Source organism: Microtus oregoni, unplaced genomic scaffold (assembly GCF_018167655.1).
Source record: "Microtus oregoni isolate MIOR12 unplaced genomic scaffold, Mior012 000127F_ref0000509, whole genome shotgun sequence".
NCBI lineage: Eukaryota > Metazoa > Chordata > Mammalia > Rodentia > Cricetidae > Microtus > Microtus oregoni.
Genome location: NW_024544770.1, coordinates 1,414,994 through 1,425,851, shown reverse-complemented (window position 1 = coordinate 1,425,851; position 10,858 = coordinate 1,414,994). Strand labels below are relative to the sequence as shown.

General features: G+C 41.8%; 1 protein-coding gene across 1 annotated transcript; it reads left to right on the top strand.

The window, feature by feature from the left end:
* The first annotated feature begins 1,717 nt into the window (after window positions 1–1,717).
* On the top strand, window positions 1,718–6,585 carry LOC121444471. Its single transcript, XM_041646278.1, has 2 exons — window positions 1,718–1,841; window positions 5,812–6,585. The coding sequence occupies exons 1-2, from the start codon at window positions 1,718–1,720 to the stop codon at window positions 6,495–6,497; spliced, it is 810 nt and encodes a 269-aa protein (XP_041502212.1). The 3' UTR covers window positions 6,498–6,585.
* Window positions 6,586–10,858: the final 4,273 nt, after the last annotated feature.

The window sequence follows — 10,858 nt, the reverse complement described above, 5'->3', positions numbered from 1 at the left end:
ATTACCCTACTGGGATGCTATGGCAAGATGGCCCTTTATGGTGGATCCATGGTAATTCTTCAGGTACCAAAGCCATTCAATATTATCCCGAGTTGGTTGCTTCTCAAGCGCTATTGGGGATAAAACATTGCTTAACATCTTTTGCAACCATGCCAGATAAATTGATTATTCCCTATACCAAGGGACAGGTGGAGACATTGACAGCTACAGTAAATAAATGGGCTGTTTTGGTTTGTGCTTTTCCTAACCTTATTGATAATCATTATCCAAGACATCCCCTATTAAATTTTATGGAAAGGAACTTAGTGTATTTTCCTAAGGTTACCTTTAAAAAGCCCATTAATATGGCCTTGACTGTTTTTACTGATGGCTCCAAAACTGGCAAAGGTGCCATAGTAATTCAAGGTAGGGAACCCATTTTGCTTGATTTTCGACCTGATTCCCCACAAGTCACGGAATGTATGACCGTGCTGGAAGTTTTTAAAAGATTTTCAGAACCCTTCAATTTATTTTCAGATTCTAAATATGTGGTAAATGCTGTTGCCTCATTGGAGGTGGCTGCCTTTGTTAGAAATTCAAGTACAGTTTCCAATATTTTGTGTCAAATTCAAGCATGCATTTTACAAAGGGATAATCCCTTTTTCATTGGACATATTCGGGCTCATACTTTGCTTCCAGGACCCATGTCTGAGGCCAATGATTTGGCTGACTGCCTTACCCGGTCCATGGCTTTGGTCGTCTCGGACCCTGTAGAATTAGCATGAGATTTTCATAAGCTTTGGCATGTGCCTGCCAATACCCTTAGAAAAAAATTTCATATTTCCAGACAGATAGCCAGAGATATAGTTAAAGCCTGTTCTTCATGTGTGACCTTTTTATACCCCCCTAATGTTGGGGTCAACCCTAGAGGGCTGCAACCTAACGCGTTGTGGCAAATGGATGTTACCCATCTGCCTGATTTTGGCAAATTAAAATATTTACATGTATCAGTGGATACCTTTTCTGGCATTATTCATGCCACGCCCCTAGCAGGAGAAAAGGTGACTCATGTAAAAACAGAAATATTAAAGAAATTCTACAAAAACAAAAAGGGGGAATAGCTGAATCCGCTTCTGTTGAAATACGGAGCGGCGGGCTGTGTCCCGCCACCCGGCTAGCTTTACCCGAAATAATTACATGGAAACTGTATTCTTTTAAACACTGCCTGACCCATTAGTTTCAGTTTCTTATTGGCTAGCTTTTACATATTGATCTAACCCATTTCTATTAATCTGTGTAGCCCACGAGCTGGCTTACCAGGAATGATCTTAACCTGCGTCTGTCTGGAGTGGGAGAATCATGGCGACTCCCTGACTCAGCTTCTTTCTCCCAGCATTCCGTTCTGTTTACTCCGCCTACCTAAGGGTTGGCCTATCAAATGGGTCTAGGCAGTTTCTTTATTAATAAGAAATTACTCCCACATCACGCTTCCCCCAGGGAAAGAATCTCCCTTGCTCTCTTCACACTTAACTTTTTAAACCTGAATGAGTTGGGTACTGCAGCAGCTGAAAAGCATGCAGCAGGCCCTATGGAACAAAAGGAATATGTGATGTGGAAAGATGTATTGGATAACAAATGGTATGGACTGGATCTTGCGGTGGCAAGATCCAGGGGAGCTGTATGTGTTTTTCCACAGGTCCAAGAGGCTCCGCTTTGGGTTCCGAGCCGGCTGACACGCATGATCAAGGAAGCTCCTAAGGATGAGGCTGAGTCTCTGGAGGAAGTTCCAGCTGACATCCCTGATGACATGGATCCAGGGGAAGGCAGAGCACAGAAGGAGAATCCTGTCAGCCCTCCCAAAGGTGATGCCTGTTCGGCATGATTTCCCCAGATTTTTACCACCAATAGAAACCTTGATTTACTATTTTTAATGTATAAGTCTAAAGTGGCCCTTTTAGGAGAAGCACGTAACATTACAGAGAAAGGGTCCCTGTGCTTTTCGTTGCATGGGCATGTTTTTGGCAAGCTGCCTGGGTGGCTGTGTGTTGTGCCTGTGGTTGGTTTGCTGCCTTCGAGCCCAGACCAATAGGGATAAGGCTATATTGGGATAAGGTTGTAATCTCTCAGGCATTAGCTGCCCTGGAGTGTGGCTCCTTCCCCCAGATATGGTTGTCAGCACTAAGAGACGCTTAGGGCTTCCATCCTGCACAGCCTTTGCACCCCATGGGATCTGTTGATCCATTGCACTTGGGTAGGTGTGCGGATGTAGATTTCTGCGGCACAGCCTATGCACCCCATGGGATCTGTTGATCCATTGCACTTGGGTAGGTGTGCGGATGTAGGTTCCTGCGACACAGCCTTTGCACCCCCGGGGTTCCTCGAGTACCCATTGCACAGGGGAAGGTGTGTCCATGGAAAATATCTTCCATCCTCGATCGACCAACACATCATGAGGTGGGGGTCAGATTGGATGACGTTAGTCCTGTGCTCATTGCTTACAAACAATAAGGGGGAACTGTAGTGAGCCGGACAGGATCGCCATTACAAGATGGCGCCGACATCCTGTCTTGTTGGTTATAAACAACTCCATATTTGGCTATGGCTTTGAGAGCTGCGCGTCCCCGTTTCCCGCATGCGCGGTGGATGAGGATCCTTGAGCCTATCCCGATGCGGTCTGGTGTCAGCTGTTGGTGGCAGCCAATCACAGGGCGACCCGTGTGCCATTTCCCTATTTAAGCAGCTGCCTAAGAGCCCTCCTCCCCTTCGCTTCCTGCTGCCTCTCCCCTTAGCTCCCCGCCCCTTTGCTCCCTGCCCCTTCGCTTCCTGCTGCCTTTCCCCTTCACTTCCTGCTCTCCCTGCCCTTCCCTTCTTGCCCCTTGTTTTCCTGCCCCCCTCGTTTCATGCTCCCCATTAATCAAGGGTACTCCAGTAAAGCATGATCTGAGTGGAATCCTGATGTGGTGGTCGTTCTTCGTCGCTGGTCGAGAGGTCCGCCACAGGTTAACACATCCAAAACCGTTTGAAACTCTGAACAAGCCTATCATGGAGGTTTATCATTCCTGAATTTTATTAAATTAGAAATTATTGCTGGGTTGAGATGACTCACATCTTAAATTCCAGCCTCTGGGAGTCAGAGGCAGGCAGATCTCTGAGCTTGATTAATATCTGGGAAGTCAATTGGATTCCATTGGTCAACCACTGTTTTAATGTCAATATCAAGCTGTTTTCATTACTGTAGCTCTGAAATAGAGCTTGATGTCATTGATGGTGATGACTCTGGAAGTTCCTTTATTGTACAGGAATGTTTTGGTGATTATGTGTTTTTTGTTTTTCCATATGAAGTTTAGTATTGTTCTTTCAAGGTCTATGAAGAATTATGTTGGGATTTTGATGAGGATTTCATTGAATCTATAGATTACTTTTGGTAGGATTGGCATTTTTATTATGTTGATCCTCTCTATCCAAGAAGATGGGAGATCTTTCCATCTTCTGTTGTATTCTTCAATTTCTTTCTTCAAAGACTTAATGTTTTTGTCGAATAGGTCTTTCACTTGTTTGGTTGTTGTTACCCCAAGATATCTTATGCTATTTATGGCTAATGTGAAGGGTGATGTTTCTCTGTTTTCTTTCTCAGTCTCTTATGATTTGTATATAGAAGGGATATTGATTTTTTTGAGTTGACCTTGTATCCTGTCACTTTACTGAAGGTATTTATCAGCTTTAGGAGTTCCCTCGAAGGGATTTTGGGGTCACTTATATATATTGTCTTATCATCTGAAAATAACAAATGTTTGACTTCTTCCTTTCCAATTTTTAATGCCCTTGATTTCCTTTTGTTATCCTACTGCTCTATCCAGAACTTGAGGAACTATGTTGAAGAGATATGAAGAGAGTGGCAGCCTTGTCTTATTCCTGATGATTTTAGTGGAATTGCCTTGAGTTTCTATCTATTTAGTTTGATGTTATCTGTTGGCTTGTTGTATATTGCTTTTATTATATTTAGATATGTTACTTGCATTACTCATGTCTTCAAGGCCTTTATCATGAAGGGGTTTGGATTTTGGTGAATGATTTTTCATCATGTAATGAGATGATCATATGGCTTTTTTCTTTCATTTTATTTATATGATGGAATACCTTGATAGATTTTCATATGTTAAACCATCTCTGCATGACTTGGATGAAGCCAACATGGTCATGATGATTTTTTTCATGTATTCTGGGATTCAGTTTTCTGTTATTTTCTAGAGTATTTTTGCCTCTATGTTCATGAGTGAGATCAATCAGTTAGTCTCTTTCTTGGTTGAGGTTTTGTGTTGTTTCAGTATCAAGGAAACTGTAGCCCCATGAAAAGTGTTTGACAATGTTTCTTCACTTTCTGTCATATGGAATACTTTGAGGAGGAAAAATATTAGCTCTGTTTGGATGCTCTGATAGAATTCTGCACTAAAATCATCTGGCTCTGGGTTTTTTTTTGGTTGGGAAGCTTTTGGATGACAGCTTCTATTTCCATTTAATAAGTCTATTTAAATTGTTCGCCTGTTCTTAATTTAATTTTGGTATATGGTATCTATCCAGAAAATTTTCCATTTCTATTTTGTTTTCCAATTATGTGGAGTACAGGGTTTTGTAATATGACCTAATGATTTTCTGGATTTTTTAAGTGTCTGTTGATATGTTGCCCTTTTCCTTTCTGATTTTGTTAATTTGGATGTTCTCTTTTTGCCTTTTGATTAGTTTGGATAAAGGTTTGTCTGTCTTGTTAATTTTCTCAAAGAACCAGCTCTTTGTTTCATTTATTCTTTGTATTATTTTCTTTGTTTCTATTTTATTGAATTCAGCCCTCAATTTGATGATTTCCTGTCTTCTACTCCTGCTGGGTACATCTGCTTCTTTTTGTTCAAGAGCTCTCAGGTGTGTTGTTAAGTCACTAGTGTCAGTTTTCTGTATTTTCTTTATGTGGACACTAAGTGATTTCTTCTATCTCTTGTATTCTGCTGGTTATGCTTGTTTCTGTAGTCTCTATTCGTTTACCTAGATTTTCCATGTCCAGCCGGCCCTCTGTTTGTGTTTTCTTCTTTGCCTCCATTTCAGTTTTCAAGTCTTGAACTGTTTCCATTATCTGTTTGATTGTTTTTCTTTGGTTTCCTAGGGTATCATTCACTGATTTATTCATTCTTCAAACTTTCTGTTATATTTCTCATCCATTTCTATAAGGGCATTTTTTACATGCTGTTTAAGGGCGCCAATCACTTTCATAAAGTCAATTTTTTCTACTTCTTCTTGATTAAGGTGTTCATGTCCTCCTGTTGTGAGGTCGCTGGGATCTGGTGGTTTCATGTTGTTTTTCAGATTGTTGGGTGAATTCTTGCATTGGCGCCTGCCCATCTCTTCCTCCGAATGCTTCCCTATGGATCTTCTTTTACAGGATCAGGTCTCCTTGCCTACTGATGTACCTTCCCAGTGATGGCACTCCCCAGTGATGGCTCTCCTGGTGCTCGAGCGATGTCTCACCCCAATGATGGCTCTCCTGGTGCCAAGATCAGATCTCCGTGCTGGTTGGGTGGTTCGTAAACAAAGCGCCTACCTTGCTTGCTGCAGACAGGCTATTGAAACAAAGGAGCTTCCACCCGCACATTTCAGCATTTGATAGATATAGTGAAATTGCTAATCAAAACCTCTTATAGAGGGAACTTTGGCCATAGGTATATTACTTAAATACAACTTTCTGTGACAGCAATGACAAGGAATGAGAACTTATTGCTCTGTAAACCATAACTCATTTTTTTTCCACTGTCCCTTGTGTTCCTGACTTGACTATATACTTGTTCAATTTCATCTTCAGACTTGCCAATGCGAAGGAGTACATCTTCAAGTTTAGTGGCCTCCTTTGCAGCCTATCAGCCTTGGTGTTTGAGATTGTCATAGCAAGCAGCCAATCCTGGCGCCTCTGGGAATTCAATGACAAGCTTGTGCAATTCATGTCTTTTGGACTTTGGGAAGCTTACTACCCTCAAGAATTTAATGTTTCAGGCACTGTAACCAAGATTCTGGTGCACACCCCTATCAATTCCACTTGGACCATTTCACCTGAATTTCAGTATGCACAGACCCTGATAATGTGGGCTGTTTTGATGAAGCTTGTAGTTCTGATTTTCAGTGCAATTGCCATTAATATTGGCTGCATGAAAGACCCATTTATTGAGATGCAGTTATATTGCTACAAGGTTGCTGCCTTAGTTTTGTGTGTTAGCAGCATCTTCACATTTGTTTCTGTGAGCTGGAACCACTTTGTAGATCATTATGACCAAACCACTCTTGACTTTCCACCTGACTTTCCGGTTAAAAAAGAAGCCTTAATAAGCAAACACTATACTGTTGTGTTCCCAATAGGGGTACTAATTGCCACCATGTCACTCTTTGGTGCTATCTTTTTTCTCTTTGAGATAAACTCTTTGAAACTAAAGAATCAGGTGAAGGCCAAGTGTGCTTCCGTAGTGGCCGAGGAAAAGATATGAAGTGAGAACTACATTTGCAACATCTGTCAGAAGAATCCTAGAAGAAAGTTCCTACTCATTTAAAAACTCTTGTAGTTCTCAACTTGTTCTAAATAAAGCATCAACTTTATTTTCTTGGTCTGTCTAAATGACTTCCTCCTCTGTCTAACCTGTTTCTTTCTTTGGGTATTTTCGTATCCTAATCTCTGAAGGCCATGATCATGCGTTCAGATATTTCCGACAGGCAATAGCAGGGAAAAGTAATGGTGAAATGCAAGTTTCAAAGATATTTATCATAGGATAAATATCAAGTGAAAGAAGGTTTGTAAGGAAGCTGACACATAAACAGAAAAGTAAACACAATTCTGTCTGGAGACACTCTGAAACTCAGGTCTCCTGAAGGCAGAGCTGGACTTCATAGTGTTAGCACTGCAGATGGTGTGTTCCCTTGTCATGTAGTAGGAAGACTATGCTGTACACTGGACAGTCATGCATATCTTTCTGTTTGTGAGTTTCACAAATTGCCGAGCATTCCCTGTGTGCTCTGATCGAGAATATGGTGTAAAGATAAGAGGGCTGCTTGTCCGAGTTGTTTTTGTTGTTTTTACCTTCAGAAACACTGGGTTCAAACCCACATTAAGCTTGGTGGCAAGCTTACATAGCCACTGGGCAATCTCACTAACTTCAAATATACCCCCACTTCACCTAAGGATATCCCATGCTTGGCATCCATAGAATGTAGACCATTTTATAAAGTAAAAGAAATTTGCTTGCAAATGGGAAGAACTAGAAAAGGTCATCCTGAGTGAGGTAACCCAGACCCAGAAAGACAATTATTGTATGTACTCACTTCTAAGTGAATATTAGCTGTAAGGTAACCATGATGCAATCACAGGCCCAGGGAGGATAACCATGCTACAATCACAGGCTCAGAGAGAAGCTAATTAACAAGGGGTTACAATGGGGCTTGAGACTCTCACTGTGAAAGGGTAATAGAAAAGACATCACTGATGGATGGGAGAGGGGTCTAGATGTGGGCAAGGCATGGGAACAGGATGGATCAGGTGAGGGGAAAATGGAGAGAGAGTACTGAGAGAGACAACTGGCTTCTGGGACATTTCTGGGATGAGCTAAAAACCTAGTAAAATGGAAACTCCCAGCAATCTATGAGGTAACCCATTCCTCTCCATCATGCCTTGTACTCCATCCATTCTGCCTCCTCTGTTTCTCTTCCGAAAAGGGTGGGCCTCCCATGGATTTCAGTCAATCACGGAATATCAAGTTCTATTGAGGCTAGGTATCTCCTGTTTTATTTAGACTGGATGAGGTAATCTGGTAGGCAAAACGGGTCCTCAAAGTATGCAACAGCCTCAGAGATAGCCCCTGTTGCCATTGTTAGGAGTCCCACAAGAAGACCAATCTACATGGCTGTAACACACACACACACACACACACACACACACACACACACACACGTACACAGAAGGCCTAGGGTTTCTGATTTTCTTTGTTAGATTTACATAACTTTATTCACCAGGGCAATGTCTAACCACAAAGTCCTATTTCCTGCATCTCTGCTACTATAAGGATTCCCTGCTTAATCCCATTAAAGCCAGGCCTATCAGAATAATCTGCAATCCTCAAGTCCTGACTGTATATTATACATTGGAATTCCCTGTTGCTTTTGACCATATCTTACTCTTCTTTTTAATCCTTTTTTGCATAACAGTTCAGGTTTAATAATTAAAGAATTAATCAAATAACAACATATGTCAAATGATCAGAAGAGGTTATGCAGCTTGTACCACAGATACAATATCTTATGTTCTGTGGACTTAAGGGCCTATTGCTTCAAAAGCAACAGGAAGAATGTGTTTATAACAGTAGCTGAAAATAAATGATAAATATGAGCATAGGAATATAGTAGGTGAAAATATTCTACACATGAAAAAGACAAAATATTCAGAAAATGATTATCTGGGCATATTTGTTTGTTTATTTATTTATTAAAGATTTCTGTCTCCTCCCCGCCATCACCTCCCATTTCCCTCCCCCTCCCCCAATCAAGTCCCCCTCCCTAATCAGCCCGAAGAGCAGTCAGGATTCCCTGCCCTGTGGGGAGTCCAAGGACCTGCCACCTCCTTCCAGGTCTAGTAAGGTGAACATCCAAACAGCCTAGGCTCCCACAAAGCCAGTATGTGCAGTAGGATCAAAACCCAGTGCCATTGTTCTTGACTTCTCAGCAGTCCTCATTGTCCGCTATGTTCAGCAAGTCCGGTTTTATCCCAGGCTTTTTTAGACCCAGTCCAGCTGGCCTTGGTGAGTTCCCGATAGAACATCCCCATTGCCTCAGTGTGAGGGTGTACCCCTCGCATTCCTGAGTTCCTTGCTTGTGCTCTCTTATCCTTCTCCTTATTTGGGCCTTGGGGTTTCAGTCCGGTGCTCCAATGTGGAACTCTGTCTCTGTCTCCTTTCATCGCCTGATGAAGGTTAATATCCAGGAGGATGACTATATGTTTTTCTTTGGGTTCACCTTCTTATTTAGCTTCTCTAGGATCACGAATTATAGCCTCAATGTCCTTTATTTATGGCTAGAAACTAATTATCAGTGAGTACATCAGGAGACCGCTTCCTACGTACAACCCCAGCAGCATAGACATTAAGGGCATCATTGAATAAATGGGACCTCCTGAGACTGAGAAGCTTCTGTAAAGCAAAGGACACTGTCATTAAGACAAAAAGGCAACCCACTGACTGGGAGAAGATCTTCACCAACTCTGCAACTGACAAAGGTCTGATCTCCAAAATATATAAAGAACTCAAGAAACTAGACTGTAAAAGGCTAATCAACCCAATTATAAAATGGGGCACTGAGCTGAACAGAGAATACTCAACAGAAGAAGTTCAAATGGCCAAAAGATACTTAAGGTCATGCTCAACTTCCTTAGCAATCAGGGAAATGCAAATCAAGACAACTTTAAGATACCATCTAACATCTGTCAGAATGGCTAAAATCAAAAACACCAATGATAGCCTTTGCTGGAGAGGTTGTGGAGTAAGGGGCACACTCATACATTGCTGGTGGGAATGCAAACTTGTGCAACCACTTTGGAAATCAGTGTGGCAGTTTCTCAGGAAATTCAGGATCAACCTACCCCTGGACCCAGCAATACCACTCTTGGGAATATACCCAAGAGATGCCCTATCATACAACAAAAATATATGCTCAACTATGTTCATGGCAGCATTGTTTGTAATAGCCAGAACCTGGAAACAACCTAGATGCCCTTCAATGGAAGAATGGATGAAGAATGTATGGAATATATACATATTAGAGTACTACTCAGCATTAAAAAAACAATTTCTTCTTGAATCTTCTGTTTAATCCTAATGCTCTTAATAGTAGTTCTCATCATATAGTTTCTATACCAGCTTTCCCTGATGGATCCATAAGAAATAAACTCATGTTCTTGTCCTCTTCATAGTCCCAAGTCCTATCTGTGGGAACACAGATTAAGCACTAATTTCCATGATGATTTTCCCCATAACCTCTTCTGCTCTGTGCCATTTCCATACTCCTTGGCTTTGCTCTGGTAACACAAGTTCATTCACTGGCTTTCTCTGCCATGTACCATAAGAACAGATCTTGCTCTAGTGCCTTGATATGATACCTACTTCTCAATACACACATTGCTTAGCCATTTTCATACTGCAAAAACCTCAGCTGTCAGAGTTTTCCTCATGTCCCCAGTCCTACTTCTGATCACACAATTATGTAACTGCCTTGCCTTGTGAGTGCCCCTATTCCATATACACCTCCTTTATCTCCAAATACAAAGCCCTAGACCTGAATGCAGAATCAGTCATCAGTTTTCCTCATGACACTCAACTTATCCTCTGCTATCTCTGGACTAGCCAACTGTACATTGGCTTTGCATGGGAATTTTCCAAGAATAACACTTCACAGCCTCAAAACCACACTTGTAACCCAACAAGTAGTCATGCAAGTACTACATCAGATTTCATCAAATCCAAATTCATCTGATCCATCTCTACACTTCAGTTCGACCCCGTGTTTGCGGGAATCTAACACATGATTGGCTCTGGAGACAAAAGACGGATACCACGTGAGAACTGAAGGAGACTTTGAAAGGACAAACAAGACCCATACCCATTCAAACCAGACCATATGCCAGTATTATTAACTGTGTAGCAGACACAAAAAACTCCACTAACCAAGAAGATATTTGCAATTGATACTTGCTGGAAAAAGAAGATCCGATCTGCCATCTTGCGTCCCCGCATTATCTCAGCTGGTCCGTCCGAGACCCCCTGAGCGCAAACCCTAGTCCCGCACAAGGCCCCATTTCCACTCCGACAAG

Coding starts and splice junctions, on each gene's coding strand:
- LOC121444471 (XM_041646278.1), top strand. CDS start 1,718: ATGATCAAGGAAGCTCCTAAGGATGAGGCTGAGTCTCTGGAGGAAGTT. Junction 1,842..5,811: donor TCCTGTCAGCCCTCCCAAAG/GTGATGCCTGTT, acceptor TATACTTGTTCA/ATTTCATCTTCAGACTTGCC.